The sequence below is a fragment of the Festucalex cinctus genome, chromosome 1 (assembly GCF_051991245.1).
Source record: "Festucalex cinctus isolate MCC-2025b chromosome 1, RoL_Fcin_1.0, whole genome shotgun sequence".
NCBI classification, from domain to species: domain Eukaryota; kingdom Metazoa; phylum Chordata; class Actinopteri; order Syngnathiformes; family Syngnathidae; genus Festucalex; species Festucalex cinctus.
In genome coordinates, this window is record NC_135411.1 from 55430698 (window position 1) to 55451107 (window position 20410).

The following is a 20410-nucleotide window of genomic DNA, read 5'->3' on the forward strand; positions in this document are numbered from 1 at the left end:
TGGTTGTATTGTGCGCAGATCTGCCTTGAGTCCGCACGAGATTTGCGTGAGCAGCCGCTAACTAGTTGACACAATCTCACGAGACATTTTGAGATTTGGGTGATTATTGTTTACATTGCAAAAAAAAAAAAAAACGCCATGAGAACCGAACCGAATCGATCCGGATTCAACTGAAACGCCAACTTTTCTGGAAGACAGAAATTGAATTTTATACGAAGAAAGAAGGAAGAAAACGTGCTGGGCCCAACTTTGTTTTGATCGCACTGGACCAGAAAAGCATCCCCGCCACAGGGGGAGGAAAAAAGTAGGGGTTAACTGACGGCATCTTTAAAGACATCATTTATACCTGCTGGAGAGAGGTGGGGGGGAAATAACTCCAGGGTCGCCATTGTGTGGACGAGGAGACGCGATATTTTAACAGTTATGGTGCTCGGCGACGGACACCTGAAGGGGCTCCCCGCCTAAGGAGCGCTCAAAGGCGGGTCCGGGATACCCTCAGCTGCCGAGGCCTCCCGAGCGGAGGGGGGGAATCCTCCGTCGGAATCCTCTGTCGGAATCCGGCCGTCGTCGTTACCCCGAACTTAGCGCCCGACTCTCGCTCACAAGCGTCAGGCGAGGCCCGAGGCTGTGGATGCGGCCTACCCCGGGAGGGACTGACGAGCACCGGGGGGAAACAACGGGGACGCCACCCGGGGATTAAGGCAGGCCCTGAGGAGCGACAAAACGCTCGAGTGCAGTGAGTATCTCACCCGAGGTTGTCGAGTGAAAAAAATGGAGGTGGAAGATGCTACATTGATTTGAGCGTCGTGGCACCAACATCTTGACAACACTTAGAAAGATGTTTCTTTTATGACAGACTAGCTAACGCTAGCCGGCTGCCTCAATCGGTCTCACGCGTCTCCATTAAACATTTACACATATCCAGATATTGGTTTCTTATCACCTCTGTTTGTCACGCATGTGGGTATGTAACGCTATGAAATCTCAAGTTTGAATGTCATTTATAATTACTGTTAGCGTCAGGGGTTGCTATGCTAATTTGGGGGCTCGTTTATGAAACCGGCTAACTATCTTGCTAATCATTCCAATCGTCAACATTACTATCTGCTCACTTACTGAGTCAATTTATCCCCCTCGCATCAAACAATTAAAATCGCCCAAGAATAGACCTGTGTGTTTAATGTTGTTTAATTAAATGTGTGCAAGCTATATGTGATGTTATATGTCAAAGATAATAGGTTATACAACAAACTCAGATCTTTATCGTCGTGTTACTGATTTTTCTTAAATGGCAAAAATAGTCATATATGAACATTGTACATCAAATTCTGTACATTAGTATGCCAGCTGTCCTCCAGCTGTGTGACCTTTGATAGGAAGCTCCAGCTGCATGTAAGTTGGGCCTCTAATTTTAATGTCAGGCAGTTATCACATGATGATGCCATCCATCTTTTATTTATTTTTTTAATTTCAAAGGCAGTGATTCTACACATTGAGCCTCCATCGCCGATACATAGCCTATATGTTATAGTGTTTGCACAGAAGATATGGAAATATTTTGGGGTGAGTCAGATGAAGGATTATTTGGTATCCACAGCTGTGCTGTGACTCATCGCAACCTATCTGTTGTGAAATAATGATCCGTCGCTTGCCGCTTGATCGTTCGGGACCCCGGCGACGGCGGCCACTTCTTCATCTGTGCTCTCTTGTCTCCGCAGCCATGATGGAAGAACTGCACAGCTTGGACCCCCGGCGGCAGGAGCTGCTGGAGGCTCGCTTCACCGGGGTCGGAGTGGCTAAGGTTGGTGGAGGCCTCTGCTTGCTCCTTCGGATTTTTGCCCTGACATACCTTTTCTCTCAGTGGCGTTCCTTTGTGTGCGCCTCATATAAGTGTGTTTTTTTGGTTGGCGTGACATGATATCTCCCCCCTCTTACTCATGATGTAGTGCCTGCATATACAAGTGGTGGTGCCTGCCAAGAAGGCCACAGACGGGATGGGATTGCAAAGGGGGGAGGGGAGTAGAGATGAAGGCCAAGGAGGAATGCTGAAATAGTTCTTCACCAGGTGCGAATGAGGTGGTGTTGTTGCCCCGTCTTTGCGGAAGGTGATCTTGGAACGGTTTCGGGAAGGAGACTCGGTGCCAGCAGTGGGCCGCGTGCCAACCATAGGCAGAGATTGAGCCCGGAGCATGGCATGGCTGCTGGCGCCGCAGAGAAAATGGCGGCCTGCTGCCACCCTACTTGATGAGAGGTGCTATGTGTTGAGGCGTCAACTAAGCAAAAAAATTATACGTTTTGGAGTTCTTTCCAAAAAAAAGTCTGATGTCACAATAACGCTTTATGATTCTTGCCCTTGATCTTGTTCACTCGGGTCATGAAAGATACATTTGAAATTTAGCGGGATTTAAAAAAAAAAAAAGTTACAAACGCTGAGCACCTTTAAATGTCGCAAGAAATCTGATGAAATGCCCAGTAATTACAAGCAAAAATGGCTGACAGGTATTTTTTTTTTTTAAAAGGTGACACTGGAATACATCCTCGGCAGCATGCCTAATGTTGAGGGAGCCATTTTAGGGAGGGTTCAGTGAGAGAGCGCTCGTGTGCTCTGAATGACAAAGTCGCTCTCCTCCAACATCGGGCAGCGCCTGCGGAATTCTGATGTGATTTGTTTGAGTGACAAGCCGGGGAAGAGCAGAGGCATCACACGGTCTCCCATAGCAACAAGGCAGCCTCAGCTTTTTACTTTCTGCCAGTTTTTGCTCACAGCATCCAGTCCACAATGTGTTACATTCAAATGAACCCAGAGTGATAAAATGGCTTCTCTTCCCAGGGCTCGGGCCAGAGTCAGAATGAGTCGTCCAACCAGAGTCTGTGCAGCGTTGGTTCGCTCAGCGACAAAGAGCTTGAGGTTAGTAAGTTTTTTGTTTTTGTTTTTCTTGTTATGGGCATACTGTATGTACTGAATGCATGACTGTAATGGACTCACTTCACTCCCCCCAGACTCCAGAAAAAAAGGCAAATGACCAGAGGGTCCGAAAACGGAAAGCGGACCACTTTGATTGCAGCACAGGTGAGATGGCGCCTCCATCACACAGAAAGTGTCTGATGTCAACCTAAGAAATCAGTTCAAAACTTAAAATTAATTTAAAAAGGCTGCACACGCTAAAATGGTCTATCAACACTTGACAATAATTGCCTTCTAACAAAATGCTCTAAGTGTGCCTAATTATGATTGTTGTCTCCTGTGCACTGTCCACCTTCTGGTCAAGCCCACCGTTTTTCAGTTGGATTTAGTCCTGGGCTCTCATTTTGTTATCGACACTGTGCTGAAAGGTCATTTCACAAAAAAATGGGACCTTGGAAACCCAATGGACGCCGCTGGAACTGACACATCTTCCAAGGCTTTTTCTTTTAAGTAGCTCAATCATTTGCATTTTTTTATTCTTGAGCGAATGGAGTTAGTTCTAAAAGCGTAATGTGCAGCGATGTAGGAACAGTTTAGCTCTAAGCGAGATGAAAACGCCCAGAGCCCACTATCACTGAGCCAGTATGTCACAATTGTACAAAAAATGTCACCACACACAAAAAAAACCCCCTCAAAAGTCCATTTAAAGGAAGACAAGACTTATGAAAAACTAACCAGCGATTCCGTGAAATGGTTCATTTTAACTCTTCCCTGAAAAAATGGCCAATGTGTTGAGCAATTGTGATTTTATAGCACTTCTTATGAATATTTTTGAGTTAAGTACTGTATCGGGTATTTTGGACAGTCACGCGATCATCGTGACATATCGCGTGCGTAAAATACACATTCAATGACATGGCTGCCAGTGGCATTAAAGAGACTCACGAGGAATTATTGCATCCCACGGCGGACATCAAAGGTGGAATTACGTCTTACAACAAAGAAGAGCTTCTTAAAAAGCAGTCGGTGGACATCGAAAGTAGGATAAAACAGATCCAGCCGCCGGCGAGTCGACATGACGGTAAACATCTGAGTTACTTTCACTCTGCTAGGCTAAACTACATGTCGTGTGCTAAGCACGCTTTGGCCCAAATTAGGAGCAGCCACAACTGGACGTGTTGAGGACTTTACTCGTAACAGAATTTGCACAGTATTTGGGATCGAAGACGTCTTTTTCTTGCACATTATGTCGGCAACTTCCCATTGAAATAAATGAAAACGGCTTCCGGTTACGCACGGGATACATTATCACGATCACATGACCAGGAACATGACGTCCCTCATAGCGCGTTAAAAACTTGATATTTAATGGGTTTAAAATAAAATTCATGGAATAAGATGCCAGAGATATTTTCACTTTTATTCTTTGTACACAATGCCTAACCCAATACTGGAAAATGATTAATAAGTGGTGCATCGCTTTAAAACATACATCCAGCCCAATTTCTTCAGCTGAGAACAAAAAAAAGGGAGGGCCATCAGTTTCCTGACAGCTAATTCCATACACTGTGACACCTCTCAGATCGCAACAATATTGAAGTTTGGCATTGAAATGTAGCTAAGGATTAAAAATGTATTTAGGTTATGCTCTAATTTCATTATTGGAGTGCCATTTAAAAAAACAAAAAACAAAAAAAAAACTGTTTTTATCGTGATAGTTTCTGCAAAAATATATAATCAAAAAAAAAAAAAAAAGTGCTATTGTAACAGGTGTACCAAGCATTGCCTCGTACCTCACAAAACTGGTGCACTTGTAGGTTAAGGTTCCACTGTAGATTGTATTAAGGATTACCTTGCCTCTTTTTACTCACATATGTACTTACTCAATGTGAAATTGGGCCATGTTTAGTTGAACACAATGCTGATACGGTATTCTTTCAGAAATTGAAGCAAGACACACGGAGAAACAACAGGAAGTTGTTGTTTTTTTTTCGGGGTGGGCTCAACTGGCTGAATGTGTAACTGTCTTCTAACTCCCTGCATCTTCTTCCTCAGGCAAAGCGGGAACAAGGGGACATAAAATTAGCGATTATTTTGAGGTGAGTGTCAAAAACCTCTCCCTGTGTTTTGCCCACTTTCATCCTTTTCCAGCTCAACCGCTTTCCTGTCTCTCTTCTTCTCTTTTCCTTCTCGCTGTCAAGTTTGCGGGAGGTAGCGGTCCTGGTGCCAGCCCTGCCAGGGGGATCCCGTCAGTGGTCCGCTCTTCCCCGCAGCACTCCCTCTCCAACCCGCCGGTCACGGTGAGCGTCTGTGCACTCTTTAACGCTTTTCTTTCTCACCTGCCGTTTCTGTTCTTCCACACTTATTAACTCTCACAGGGTTCCTTTGACATTTTCTCTACTACAATTGCATGGTTGTAGATGAAAAAAAAAAGTATCCCGCTGGTTAGCTTCTGGGATTCAGTTCAACATTTCAACCCCGCTTTTACTCAAATAAACATGAGATCTCGTGGGATGCAGGTTGATCCTTTGAACAACTTTGCAATGGCAAATGGAAATAATCTGTTCCCAGGTCAAATTGTAGAGATAAAGCAGGGGTAGGCAAATGATGGTCTGTGTGCCACATAAGGCCCATTCCGCTTAAATCCGACCTACTGAGTACTTCATTACAAAGAATTTGTTGCCTCAATTTTGTCAAATTTCCCCCCAAAACTGGTTAATTATGTAATATGTATTTTACATTTCTTTTTTCATCAGTTATCTCATTAAATAGATAATTGATGCAGTGTGCAATAGAAATACAAAAAAATTACAAGTAAATAATTTTATGTGCATTTTTTTCTTTATTAGTTTTCAATGTTTAATTTATAATTAAACTAACTGTGAATGTTACATTTACAATATATCTGGCTATAAAAGTAAAGCTATTTTATTTTTACTTTTATCTTTTTTATTTGACCTCATCTATAAATGACTGGACCATCCGCCAGTATTAAAAAGCAGATGTTGCGCAATGCTGTTGTAGGACATATTCTTTCCACAGGAAATCAGTGAAAAAAGTCCAAATGTCACCTCTTATTTAGTGTTACATGTACTTTTTAAAGCAACATTTCAACATTCCAAGCTGTTGTCCAAGTGTAAAAATTAAGTCCAACCCACTTTTGTTAATAAAACTATAGTCCTCACTCCTCAGTCTGTGTGTCAATGTGTATGTCAATGCCTGAGTGTCATTCCTGGAATAAGTGCTTCACAAAAAAGCCTAATAAAAAGTGTTTTTTCCCCCGCTATTTGCCAGGTGCAGCAGGGAAGCCCGTCGTCAGTGGGCTCAGCCAACACAGAGCACTCGTCGTGTTCTCTAAAACCTGTCGCCCTTTACCTGCTCCACAAAGCCACACAGGTGCTTCCTAAGACCCCCACTTTAGTTTAATTCCTACTATCTATTAACCAAAGCATCAATGAATTATTTATTTATTTATTTTTACCCCGCATGTAGTCTGATCTTACCATCGAGCGGCTAATCGCGATGGAGAACAACAAGAACTCCGACCTGGAGAAGAAGGAGGGACGCATAGACGATTTGCTGCGGGTACAAATAATATCATCAGCCCCCCACTACCACCACCACCACCACCACTGAAGACAACTCAGACATTCCTTTTTAAAGCTCACTTCGCTTGTGTGCTCCAGGCTAACTGTGACCTGCGGAGACAAATCGACGAGCAGCAGAGGATGCTCGAGCGATATAAGGAGCGCTTAAATAAGTGCGTCACCATGTCCAAGAAGCTGCTGATTGAAAAAGTACGTCGCTGCTTATCTGAAGCCCTCTCTTCCCCCGACGGCTTCCCTGCGGTTGATCGATTGGTGTTTGTCTCCCGCCGCAGTCCAAGCAGGAGAAGATGGCATGCCGCGACAAAAGCATGCAGGACCGGCTTCGGCTGGGCCACTTCACCACGGTCCGACACGGAGCGTCTTTCACCGAGCAGTGGACGGATGGCTACGCCTTCCAGAACCTCATCAAGTAAGCGGCACCTTGCAAGCCACGCTTGGATAATGTGTGAGGAGAATATGATTAAGGGATCGCCAGCCAAAATGCGCTAATAAGCTGAATGGAAGATGCATAGATGCCAAGGCACAAATAATCCCTTTTCTCACAATATGTCCCTTTTTAACGGGTCTTTGTCTGGCTTCCCTTCCCAGGCAACAGGAGCGCATCAATTCGCAGCGAGAAGACATCGAGAGGCAACGGAAGCTGCTGGCCAAGCGCAAGCCGCCCTCCATGGCCCAGACGCCGATGCCCAACTTGGAACAGAACAAACGCAAGAGCAAAGCTAACGGCACAGAGAGTGAAGCGTACGGAAATGCACTTTCCTATAAATGGTGTATCATCCATCTTTTATTTTTGTAACTTTTTCTGGCTCATTTTCTTATTGTAGGTTATCACAGGCCGAGTACCATGAGCAAGAGGAAATCTTCAAGTTAAGATTGGGCCATCTAAAGAAGGTAATGTTCACTTGTGTTACGTCCTAGTGAACAGAGCTGGCAAGGGCGAGGCCACAGCAAGACATCTTTGTCATCTTTTGCAGGAGGAGGCCGAGATCCAGGCAGAGCTAGAGAGGTTGGAGCGAGTCCGAAACCTGCACATTCGCGAGCTAAAAAGAATCCACAACGAGGATAACTCCCAGTAGGATTCCTCTTTGTGTTGTTGTTTGTTTTTAAATCGGTATCAGCCTCGTATGTTACTAGGATACTCACCTTCCTCTCCTGCGTGCAGATTCAAAGATCACCCGACGCTAAACGACCGATACCTGCTTCTCCATTTACTCGGACGCGGGGGGTTCAGCGAAGTTTACAAGGTGAGAGAGAACTTCGTTATAAGATAACAGGTAATGTTTTACATTCTTAACTTGTCATGTTTTTTAAACTAGAGGCAAACCACATTATCAAGCACTGCTTTCTTGTATGTTGTCATGGATACAAATTTAAGTCAACTGCCGTGCAAGTGTAGAAAGGAGTTAAAGGAACACATAACTCAATGTTCCTTTTCTTTATTCTATGAAACAGCGTGTAAGAACATTAAAAATGCAAAAGGTTAAAGCCGATCAAGTATCAAAATAATTATTTAAAAAAAATAAAATGAAAAAATCACAGTTCAAAATATTTCCAGACCATGCTATGTGCACACGTAGCCATATATTTTGAGGACAACCAGTCACGTTTTCGTAAATCTGGTGCTAAAATTATGATGCCATATGGCATTTTTATAACACAATAGACCAGGAAACAAGTCCAAGATGTACTTTGCCATGTTTATGCACACAATAGGCTATGTCACAGTGTCACGTGGACTGTGACATCCATCCATACATTTTCTTGACCGCTTATTCCTCACAAGGGTTGCGGGGGTGCTGGAGCCTAGCCTAGCTTTGGGCAGTAGGTGGGGGACACTGGACTGGTTGCTAGCCAATCGCAGGTGGACTGGACAAAAATGTCCAATTATGGCAGCATACAGGTTATGTCATTATTTTTGATACTTAATCGGCTTAAACCTTTTTTGAGGGAATCAGATGCCATTTATATTCACACTTTTAATTTTCATACACCCTCCGTCATAAAGTGAAGGAAAGTGAAGTTGAGTCACGTGTTCCTTTGAGAAGTTAACCCCAAATTTTTCTTTACAATATGATGCTCTATCCAGCCCCACTAAGTTTAACATGGCATTGTGATTAATAGTGCAATTGTGGAGTTGAGCAGTAAAATCCACCCATATTTATCCATCTCGTGGTGGCCATTTTGCCACTTGTCAACTGAAAATTACATCACAGTTGCTCAGTTATGACCAATCACAGCTCACCTGTTGTCTGTGTTTGATCATGTGACATTTGCAGATTCAGCCTTACTAGTTGTTACCTGAGCAACTGTGATGTCATTTCCTCTAAGTATAGTTCCATTCTTCTCTATTGTTATTGCTCAAGTTCTATCTCTCTAGCAAACAGCTTTTCCAGCTTTGAAGATAGTGATAAATTACAACTGTATGTGCATATCAAAAGCCTATACAGGGTCATTGTTTTAATGCCACAGGGCTGCCATAGATTAAAATGCTCAGTGTGCTGGTGTGAGACATCAACTGGCATTTTTTTTTTTTTTTTTTTTGTGATGGCGCAGTCCAACTTAGTTTGGGCCGCATTGCGATGAAGAGCTTAATGAGTTTACACACATTTTAGCACCTGCTTTTTACGATCTTTGTAAAAAAATAAATAAATCACAATCTAAGTAAATTACATGCAACACACACACACCAACAGTGCGTGCAATCTTGTTAATGTGAACACACAATTTAGCGCCAGCATTTGAGATATTAGTAAATCAGGCCCCTCAGTCTTAGCTTGACAATGACAAAGGAATAATAGGAATGCAAGTCTTGTTACAGAAGACAACAGTTGTGTAAAAAGAAGATAAACCACACTTATAGCCGAGTGTCATTATTATAGTGCAGTGGAATTGCACAAATGGAAAATGCCACCATTAGTGTCAGAAGAGATGGAGCCTATCCCAGGTGATGAAAGTCTGGTTAAACCCTGGCCTGGTTGCCAACCAATTGCAAGACACATCTTTACAATTTAGTCTTCAATTAATTAATGAGCTGAATTAAACAAAGTTCTTGTGTTGACAGCTGATGTCTCGTGCAAATCTTTTTTTTTTTTTTTTTCTGACTAAGGTTCTACTGGAAGAACTGTTAATAAAATTCCTCCTTGTTTTAAGTACAAATGAAGATCTCTCCTAATTGAACTTCCTCTTTCAGGCCTTTGATTTAACAGAGCAAAGGTACGTGGCAGTCAAAATCCACCAGCTTAACAAAAATTGGAGGGACGAGAAAAAAGAAAACTACCACAAGTGAGTGACAGGCAGCCCACCACCAATTTTACCGTCAACATACCTTCCTAAGTATCAAGTCATTTATGTTGTATGTGTTGCATTTCAGACACGCATGCAGAGAATACAGAATCCACAAAGAGCTGGACCACCCGCGTATAGTTAAACTCTACGACTACTTCTCTCTCGACACAGACTCGTAAGTCATTCGTTTTGCTTCCAAAGATGCAACTGTTCATTTTGAGGACATTTCTCTTCATCCAGCCCCTGCTGTTTTCTCGCAGGTTTTGCACAGTCCTGGAGTACTGCGAGGGCAACGACCTGGACTTCTACTTGAAACAGCACAAGCTGATGTCCGAGAAGGAAGGTCGCTCCATCATCATGCAGATTGTCAACGCCCTCAAGTACCTCAACGAGATCCGGCCGCCCATCATCCACTACGACCTTAAACCTGGTAGGCATTCCTTCTGCCTTGTGACCTGCATTCTCATCCATGCCATCAGTGCTGGAGTATTAGTGTAGTCCTTTTTTTTTGTGGGGGGGGGGCAATAGAAGCAGCATAACAAATTTTAGTATTGTGAGAGTTTCCGAGGTGTGGGACTGTCTCCTGTCTCCATTTCCGTTGCATATTTGGAGTATCCTTTTGCTGTTTGATGTACAGTAGTATCACGGGCGTGTGTTTTCATCGTCAGGCAAAAACAACTGAGTATGAGCCTTAAAATTCTCATCTTGCTACAGTAAAACAGACCATAAGGTGGACATTGCTGTTTCACTGTGCACATCATTAACCAAATTGAACATTTTAAGCAGGGGCAAGTGAGTATTTGTTGTGAAGTTCTTGCTGGTCAGTGTGTTGTGCCATTGTGCCTCACCTCATCACCACAGGTCCCATGTCAATAAGCCACCTATTCATCTATGTGTTAATAATTATTTATAATTTAATTTTAGAAGAATTTTGAATTTGACTTAAATGTGTTGATTCGAGTGCATGTGATACATTAAAATTGTGTGTTTTATCTATTTACACCTAATGAAGAGTGAGTTCAACATCACTGGAATATCTGTGACATTTTAAAGCACTGTTGAATTTGTAATGCCGTGCACATTGGAACATAACAAGGTTCATAGTGTTATTTGTGTTGCTTTTGGGGAGAACTGGTTAGTTTGGCAAGTCCTGTAAACACCGCGTTGAGCCGTTCCCTTACAACAAGAGTACCTGATGATGATCAGTATCATTATCAACCTTACTGCTTACTGATGATGTGATTATTGAATCAGGTGTGTTAGATGACGGAGACGTCTAAAACAACAAGGACCGGAGGGAGTTCCCTTCCCTCTAACCATTTTTTGAAAAGTGCGGTACTATTTTCGCCAATACCGAAGATGATGCGCAAAGAGTCCTTTACCCCTTGTTAAACACCATTGGCTTCCACAAAGGTACTATAAACGAAGTTATTATTATCAGGGTTAACATGTCAAATACTCTATTCAGGCAACATCCTGCTTGTAAACGGCACGGCCTGCGGTGAGATCAAGATCACAGACTTCGGCCTGTCCAAGATCATGGACGACGACAGCTACAACGCCGTAGACGGCATGGAACTCACGTCGCAGGGAGCCGGCACGTACTGGTGAGATGAAAGCTCAAGGACATGAAAGTGGGCTTGTATTCATTTATTTTTAAAATTCCCTTTTCATGCCATCTTCACTTTCAGGTACCTGCCACCCGAGTGTTTCGTAGTCGGAAAAGAGCCGCCCAAAATCTCCAACAAAGTGGACGTGTGGTCCGTGGGTGTTATTTTCTACCAGTGCTTGTATGGGCGTAAGGTAGGGCACACAATTCACACCCAACCTTGGTTTTCTTTTTCAAATTGACTTTATGATTAGCACAAATCTGCCATATCCTGGGATCAACAATTGTTTTATGTTGGTAGCCCTTATTAGAGTCTATATAAGGTCAGTGCTTAAGAAGTGCAGTTCAGGTAGTTGCATAACATTTTTTTCTCTAAAACATGACAAAATGGTAGTCACAGACTTGCACCCAATTCACACCAACTGCGGAGCGGTTTCTGTACGGCATCTGTATGGACTGCTATGAAATCTGCACCTACGAGACCACAAGATCATAGAAGTTCATGTGATAACAATCGTGTATATCAAGTCCAACTGGTAAACAATAGCCACGCTTGCCTGTCATCACATCAATATGCTTTTTGGTAGGGCTGTCAAAGTTAGTGTTAATTAATCACAAAAAACATAGCGCATTAATCATGTATTAACGCAAATTAATCCTACTATCAGTTTTGACCGCAGATGATCCTTCAGCTGACAGCGGAGAGTTACGTTAAAGGTAGCACAGGTTGTGTTTGAGTAATAAACATAAGTACATGAATTAAAGTAAAGCACTTAATAAATGTTTGTGTATGACATTCAGAATATTTGTTCATGTCAAACTATTGGGGTATTTTTTTTCCCCCGTTTTAAATTATGCTAGTAATTAAGTGATTAGAAAAAGAGAACTATTTGCGTGTGCATGAAAAATGTTGAAGATGTCCTCATAACATTAAATGTCGAAAGAATTAACACATAAGTGCTTTTTAAATTTGGTTGGCAAAAAAATGTTGATAAAAAGCTTTTTTAATTAAGCAGTTTAATCAGAATTCTAAAATGTGATTAATCTGATTTAAAAAATAATAATAATCTGATTAATCAAAATTCTAAGATGTGATTACCCTGATCAAGAAATTTAATCGTTTTACAGCTTTACTTTTTGGACATTTCTGGAACTTCTACCATGGGTAAATACGTTTTGTTTAGTGTTATTTTGTCATGTTTAATTGATTTTGAGCTTGTTTTTTGTCTTTAAAATGTCCGACTCATGTCAAGCTACCTAGTTGCTAGCTAGCTTCCCACCCCAAAAATCTAGTGTGCAAACATTTTTATTTTGAATATACTGGATCTACCTTGATGCCGACGCCTGACTTCCTGTCCGGATCGTTTAATTTCTTCAGCTTCATGAAAATCCGCATGCGGAATCCGGAAAAATAGAAACCTTGCGGAAACCTTCCGCAGCTCCGCATCCGACACGCACCTGCACTGCAGTTGGTGTGAATTGACACACAGACTCAAATGCTTTATATTCCTCGCCACGTCCGTATGGATGCTGCTCCGCGTCTGTTCTGAAGTCAGTGTGAATTGTGTGTTACATTGTTGTTGTACAGCAATCTGGTTTGAGACTAAAGCCTGGTTCACACGGCAAGATTTTAAAATTGTCGGCTGATTTCCAATCTTTGACAGACACCACACGTGAAGAGAAAAAATCACGGGAGTTCCAGTTTTGAACGTACCGTGCGTGGTGTGCGGCCACACTGCACAATCAACACACGAGCCGAGTTCATTCAAGAATGTGACGGGAAGTCTCGCAAAACCTCTCGAGATTAAACGTGGCTTCCGAGTCGTCAACATGAGTCGATCCTGGTTTTCAGCCAAAAAGCGGCATAAAAAGGAAAGGTGTTGTTTAAAGGAGCGTAAATGGGCACTGGCGAGACATCGCTTGCCCTCGGCTCGGTGATGGCGCCGCGTGTTGGCGTCCCACCCGGAGACCACATTTATTTGTGGAGAATGTGTGTGCGTGTATAAAAAAATAAAAAATAAATAAATAAAATAAATAAATAAATAAAAAAAAGTGTAATAAAAAGTGTAATAGCACGAGCGCGGACTTTCTGCTGCGTCATTGTTTTGATTTTGGATTCCCACCGGCTTCCTTGCTGGCTCGCTTTCTGATTGGCTGCACGTCACTGTCAATCTGCTGCGCGGAGCGAAATTGGGCCAAAAAATCCAACATGTTGGATATGCCCGATTTCAAGTCGGGGGTCCTTCCGAGCGCCGATATCGGGAGGCGCCGTGTGTGGTGAGAAGACACACGGCAGGATTATCTGTGAAGATTATCGCTTGCGTCTCGGCACGTCCTTACGATTGTCGGGAGGGGAAATTCGGGGCTAAAATCGGGCCAATTCTCCTGCCATGTGAACCAGGCTTTAGTGACTTGTGTTTAAGCCCTACTTGTTTAGTAGAATTTTGTGAAGTTGTCATAGTGAACACTTTAAATGGCTTGAAGTCAAAGGTTTTAGGAAGGTAACAACTCTAGAGTAAGCCTACCCTATAAAACCAAAATATTTATAATAAATCAGATATTGTTACATATTACTTTATTTTGTGTGTTTATTAAAAAATACATGAAAAAAAGGACTTAGAAAAAAATAATCACATTAAATTGCAATCACAATATTGAATCACAATTACATTATTTTTCAAAATTATCCAGCCCAAGCTATATCGCTGGCCGAAGTATTGCAGGTTTTTATTTCAGAATATGCTGTGATTTCCTCTCTTTGAAAGAGTATGGTAATACTTCAGCATTAAATGCACCGAGCAGAATATTCCATTTCAAACCTCTACTGCCACCTGTTGATGACAAATAAAACTGCATCCATCCACACTTCTTCACATACACAGCTGTACTTGACGCCACATCCACAGACAGAGGGTGGGAAATTTGAACCCGAATCCAGTCTGAAAACTATTGGCCAGAGGCTTGCAGGAGTACCCATTGTGAAATTGTAACATAGAACAGGTTTAACTTAAATTCAGTACAATACTAAATGAATTCAAGTAAGTCTCCCTTATGGCCAGTCATTAACAGCAGCAACTCATGCTGGCTACAGGATGGACAATTTAACGTAAAGATTACGTTTGCTCCTAGCCCAATAGTGAGACCGCACTTTTCCTTTGCTTTTCCGTGAAGCCTTTCGGCCACAACCAGTCTCAGCAGGACATCCTGCAGGAGAACACTATCCTGAAGGCCACCGACGTGCAGTTCCCGCCCAAACCAGTCGTCACACCGGAAGCCAAGGTATGGAACGCTTCCTCTCCTGGCTTTTTACTTTGCTAATTTATCTTCATATTTTGACGTCCGCTCTCCCGCAGGCGTTCATCCGACGCTGTTTAGTTTACCGGAAGGAGGACCGCATCGACGTGCACCAGCTGTCCAACGATCCCTTCCTCATGCCGCACATCCGCAAGTCAGTGGCCTCCTCGGGCAACTCGGCCATGGCGGTGGCCTCCACGTCCAGTTCCTCCAACAGCAGCGCCTCCAACTGAGACCCCACAATCACACACACACCTACTCATCGCATCCATCTTGAGGAGGACATAGCCTCACCTGTCCACTGCTGGTGGTTGGTTTCAAAGCCCAGGAGTAAAGGAGGGCTTTGATATTTGAGGGTTTTCTGCTTTGAAAGAAAAAAAAAAAAAAGTCTAGAAATGCTTCAGCTTGGCCATAAGGATGAGACTGCTTTGTCCCCTCCCTTTGCTCGCAAACCCATGCTTGAGCCCCCTCTGGTGGACGTTTTTTGCGTTACAAGTCAGCCCCCCCCTTACACAGCATAGAAGAGTTTGTGTGTGCTGTGAGAGGAGGCCATCACACACATGCGCCCTCTCACCGCCATCTCCCCCGTCAGCCCTGTGACCAAAGCTTTTAACCAGTTCATATCCAGTTCTCTACAAAAATGCTTGACATGGTGCGGAAGGACCGAGGGACCCCCCCAATTTTAAAACAGCACCTCATCATCTTCTTCTTTTACATTTTTTCAGAAGAGCAAAACCATTTCTATGGAGAAAACCTTTTTTTCTCTATCTCTCTCAAGTTGCCTTCAATTAGAACTATGTGTTTTTGTTGACCCCTCCCGCCATGTTACCCCCCTTTCTCCTCTCCTCACCTCCTACCACAAACACATATATTTATTTAGGTATGTTTGAATTCAACTTTCAGCCATTTTAAAATTCAAGGGACAGATTGACCTTCTAGTACTTTTTCGGGGGGAGAGTTTGGGCCTTAGCAGGACGTTGCATAAACCATTAAAAACTATTGTTTCAAACATGTGCTCTGACTTTATTAGTCTGATTTAAAAAAATAATAAAAATTGCCCTTATAACTCAGAGGATGCATGTGAAAAGCTATCATTAAAAACTGTATGCAATGAGTTTTAAAGGTCCGCCCAGAAGTTGGGTTTCCAAGAGTAGGTTAATGTCAGAAGTGAGATGTCACTTTACAGAGAGGACTGCTAAAGACCTCTACCCATGGTTACTAGTTCTGTTTTTGTCTTCTTTTTCTTTAACTTGAGAGAAAAAAGAGAGAAATACGAGCGCTGTATGTTGGCAGTCAACGCAAAGCGACATCACACCAAGCACCAGTTAGCTAGCTTGATGCTAGCACGTAATGGGAAACATGCTTATGAATAACATCCATGTGGTGTTAAAAACACTTCCAGCAATGGATATTTGAACACATATGGTGCAGCAATACATGTAGAAAGACAATAGTTCAATGCTCACAGGCATGTGTGCTTTACCCTCATGAAAAACTAATATAAGTGCTGTTTAGTCACTTGAAAAATGAAAGTGAAAAGTGAAAAATGTCTGGTCCTGGCGGCCATACCAGGAGCAGTTAATCCTGATCCACAACTTGTTTAATTAATTTCCATTCATTTAAGTAGGGAGTATTTTGAAGAACAGTTCTACTGCAGTTATACAGTATATAATGTAGGTGTACTTATTAAACAGGAAAATGTAATTTGCAAGTAGTGTTAGTTTTTGTGTTTCATTTTACAAAAAAAAAAAAAGAGTCGGCAGCTGTATTTTTTGGGAAGAAAGTTTAAAAACAAAAAGTTTGTGTTGTGTTGAATTTTGGGGGTGAGAAAAAAAAATGTTATATTTTGACCATAAACTTGTACAAGACTAAAGTTGTTTTATTAGGGGGAGAGGGGGATATTTCTGAAAAAGGTCATTTTATTGAGCTAAAAAAAAAAAAAAAAAAAATCTACAGACAGCTCCAGTAACATGAATGCGACCAGTCTACACCCTGGACAAGGCAAGTCGGTCAAATTATTAGTGAGTTACAATGCTACAGCTAAATACAACTGTAAACATTGTACCAAAATAAGCTTGAATATATCTTTATAAAGGCAGAGTAGTTCAGTGATCGGATGTAAGGTCGTGTACAGGACAGTGTACCTAATGATTTGTCCGGCAAGTTGCGGCTTCTCTGGGCGGCCACTGGGGGTCCTCAGGCCTTATTTTGGGAAACACACACACACACACACACACACACACACACTAAAACACTATTGACGCGGCTCCATTCATTTGCTCGTGTAAGGGCAGCAGACGGTTCAAACTCTTTTGAGTGGAACATTTGTGTTACTTTTTCACTTTGTGTGTGCGTGCGCGTTCCCGCACTATTTCTTTGGTCTGCGTGCGTGAGCGCGTGCGCGTGTGTGAGGGCTGCAGCTGAGAGCATGCACGGCGACGACGAGCGGCACCGAGATTCAACAACGACGGCAACAAAATGGACCGGTCGGCACCACTTACTCCAACGATGCACTTTGTATTCACTGCTGCTGCTGTTGCTGCTCGGCGTGGATGTGACGTGGAGCGCCACGGGTGAGCTTTTTACTTCTTATTTGCTCCACGTGTCATTCATGATATCTTTAAGAAAAAGTGCACGTTGACGGGGTTTTATTGTCTGAAAATGTGTCGGTTGTTTTTTCTTTTTTTCTTTTTTTTTCTTTTAATTTGCTGCTATTGCAGCAGTGCCACGAACCAAAAAGTGCGAGAGTGAGTGGAACCAGATGTGCATGAAAGTCGGAGAGGGAAAAAAAGAAAGAAAAGAGGAGGAGGAGGCGGAGGAGGAGGTGTATGGATGTGTTAGTGTTTTTAGCTCCATGGTGGGCAAAGTATGGCCGTTCTTTAGTCCACCGAGCATTTTATACAGTAGTCCCTGGGCGAATTTACGAAATAATGTACAGTAGAGGAAATGATACTTGAACACAGCATTTTATTTTATTTTATTTTATTTTATTTTATTTTATTTTATTTTATTTTATTTTCGTTGCTGTGTTTTATTTAATGATTATGCCACAGTGAGTACGGCCCACGAATAACACTACATTATATATTTAAAAATCTGCCACCGTCGAATAGATTTTGAAATTCAGCTACTGGTCTATAAATCGCAGAATGATTTGGGCCCTGAATATATCCAATAAATGCTGATTGTTATAAACCCAGAAGGACTATAGCATCTGCAGATGGGTCAATTAGTGGAACCCAGATGTCATAGTACAAGTAATAGTGAAGCTGCATTGGATAAATTGACAACAGAAGTGAAGTCAGCACCAATCCAGGTTAAAAACTTTGCTTTTGTCCAAAGGTATTCTAATGTAAGCATTTGTAAATCATGTTTTTTTTCTTTTAATATTTTGGAAAATTACTCCTATTTCTATACTTTACTCTTAAATGTTTTTAAAGTTTTCTCTTCAAGTGTTGACCGGGGCTAGTTGTATCACTTTTTATACTGTACTTTGATATATTTCTTGGAATCAATACATCACATATAAACCAAATGTATACCAGATGAAAGACCAAAGTCTTAGGTATATTTTTGTATTCATTTCATTTGCATACCTTGCGTCAGTGCAGAGTTATATGTCATCAAATAGAGGGAATGAACATGTGACATGTTGCCCCACCAATGGGTAAGTTGTCACACTGCATTTTGTAACTAATAAAACAAGGACAAAATTATCCTTCTTCTCCTGTGTTTTTTTGTTTTTGTTTGTTTGTTTGGTTTACAGCCAGAGAAATTGTTTATCATTAAAATTTGCCATAGTCATTGAACAAACTTCAAATATGATGAAATAGATGAAAGTCCTTCGGAACTGCTGGCATGTGGGTCCTCATAGCTTTCAGCCTCAAATGCCCGTTTTGCTTCCCTTAAACAGGAAATTTGAGATTAAATTGAATTTTTATTTTTAAAATTAATAATTTTGGTGAATGGATGGATGCTTCATCATGAAACTGAAACCAGTCCTGACGTGGCCATACTGTGGTTCCAACAACTGGAAAATCCATTTTTAAACAATGAAACAAAACCTGACAAACTAATTTCCCTCCCTGTTTGACTCATCATCTCAAGAATAATTCTGGCATACGTAAACAGAGTTGCCAGAGGTGCATTTTTCATTGGCCCATTCTTTGCATATGTGACAATAAAACCCAAAATGACTGAGACAATTTGCCCCGAACTACCATGTTGGCTAATTGTTGCTCTAGTTTAAAGTTGGCTTAAAACAGCAGTGACTGAGGCATGACAAGATGCCTGAATCTCTCCTCTCACGAGTCCACATGATTTGATGCTAGAATTTGTCTATGTATGACGCCTGTTTCAAAATATATGAAGGTGAAAAACTTTACTTTGGGTTGTGCAAAACAGATAACTGGCACACATCTCAGCTCACAATGTGCTATTCTCTTCTTAGACAGAACACAACCCCTGACCATTTATATGAAGAAAAACTAGTATTCCACTTTTTCTTTGCGCCCTCTGGTGGAGAAGAAAATTGCAATGTGACAACTTAGCCAATGTGACAACTAGCACCGGTCGCCCCTAGTCAGTGTATATAGTTATTTTATCAATTTTACTTTTGTTTATCTGCTTTGCTTCGGAAACTTTGAGTTTGTTGGTGCTTGTACTTGTAGGTATTGTGTCTTTGCTTGTGTAGGCACATAGAATTACCATTTGTAGGAAGTGTGTTATAGAAATAAAACTGCCTTGCCACTGTATGAAACATGAGCATATTATCAAGAGTCACGTTGGTGCATTAATCTAGCCTTGCTGCCCAGGATTTGGTTATTAAAAATTGTATTTCATTTAATGTTGTAATTTATTTTGTATTCATTCAGCTAATTAATATGTTATTTTATATAAAACAAAACAATATTGGCATGGTCTAACACGACAACTGCCCAAAGACAGGTGGGATAGGCTCCAGCAAGCCCGCCACCCCCGTGAAGATAAGCAAGCAGTTCAGATAATGGATGGATATTCAATATTGGTTAGGTGAACAACGGATTCTCCTGGTGTGCTGACCTAGGCACCAGGTGGGAGTATAATACAGAAGTATAGTTTAACTAATTGTCTTAGTAAGCGGCACTAATATCAGTTGTTTTTCATTGATGATAAGGAATATACAGTATGCCTGTGTGTATTATTATAATGTGTGACTACAAATGTTGCACGATTTGTGTTCAGACATCTGCTGCTTAAAAGGTTATAATAACACTGTGACTATTGATGCTATTGCTAGCCAGTCTATGGTGTTTCCCATTATGTTAGCATTAAGCTAGCAGAAGGCAGTTATGTGGCTGTTTTAATTAAAACAAGTACACAAAGTGTCATTCTCATGGTTTTATGTTTAATTTGACAATAAACATCAACTGGGAGTGGCAATCAACTCTTTTTGGAAGAATATTTACTGTTTCTATCTGCCTTGTTGTGAGTTGAGTTGAGTTCACAGCCACTTACAGTGATTCAGCCCAGTGGTTACTGGTTAGCTTGCAAGAGGTTCCGGGTTTGAATCTTACTTTAGGCCTTTGTGTGAGGATGTGTTCACCCTTTGTTTGTGTGGCTTTTTAAACTCAGGCTTCCTCAATACATTTATTAGACTTAATTGAAGACTGTATAGTGCCCGTTGTTGATGTGAGTGTGAATAATTGTTTATCTATATGTGCCCTGCGA

General features: G+C 41.7%; 2 protein-coding genes across 5 annotated transcripts in view; both read left to right on the forward strand.

Annotated features, from left to right (window-relative positions):
- Positions 1–33: 33 nt before the first annotated feature.
- Positions 34–15712, forward strand: tlk2 (tousled-like kinase 2). Of its 4 annotated transcripts, none has more exons than XM_077495394.1 (21): positions 34–736; positions 1719–1801; positions 2831–2908; positions 3001–3070; positions 4961–5004; positions 5107–5205; positions 6200–6301; positions 6398–6490; positions 6592–6702; positions 6786–6922; positions 7102–7254; positions 7338–7404; positions 7488–7585; positions 7676–7757; positions 9704–9795; positions 9884–9973; positions 10059–10228; positions 11267–11405; positions 11490–11601; positions 14579–14686; positions 14761–15712. In XM_077495394.1, exons 2-21 carry the CDS (start codon positions 1721–1723, stop codon positions 14932–14934), a joined length of 2100 nt encoding a protein of 699 aa, XP_077351520.1. In that variant the 5' UTR covers positions 34–736; positions 1719–1720; the 3' UTR covers positions 14935–15712. The 4 variants fall into 4 exon arrangements, with proteins under 4 accessions (XP_077351520.1, XP_077351513.1, XP_077351502.1 ...); XM_077495387.1 differs by lacking the exon at positions 34–736 and adding an exon at positions 1492–1563 and having other exon boundaries at positions 6206–6301; XM_077495376.1 differs by lacking the exon at positions 34–736 and adding an exon at positions 1493–1563.
- Positions 15713–16995: 1283 nt separating this feature from the next.
- The window catches only part of mrc2 (mannose receptor, C-type 2), a 47139-nt gene continuing 43724 nt past the window's right edge, over positions 16996–20410 (forward strand). The window contains exon 1 of the mRNA XM_077495456.1: positions 16996–17274. Coding sequence (XP_077351582.1) covers positions 17130–17274 — 145 coding nt within the window. The 5' untranslated portion in view covers positions 16996–17129. The remainder of the gene's footprint in view (positions 17275–20410) is intronic.

What these genes read in the sequence shown, in the direction of transcription:
- tlk2 (XM_077495376.1), top strand. An exon ending in GATTGGGCCATCTAAAGAAG is followed by an intron (nt 7,405 to 7,487) that starts GTAATGTTCACT and finishes CATCTTTTGCAG; the next exon opens with GAGGAGGCCGAGATCCAGGC. An exon ending in AGTGCTTGTATGGGCGTAAG is followed by an intron (nt 11,602 to 14,578) that starts GTAGGGCACACA and finishes TTTTCCGTGAAG; the next exon opens with CCTTTCGGCCACAACCAGTC.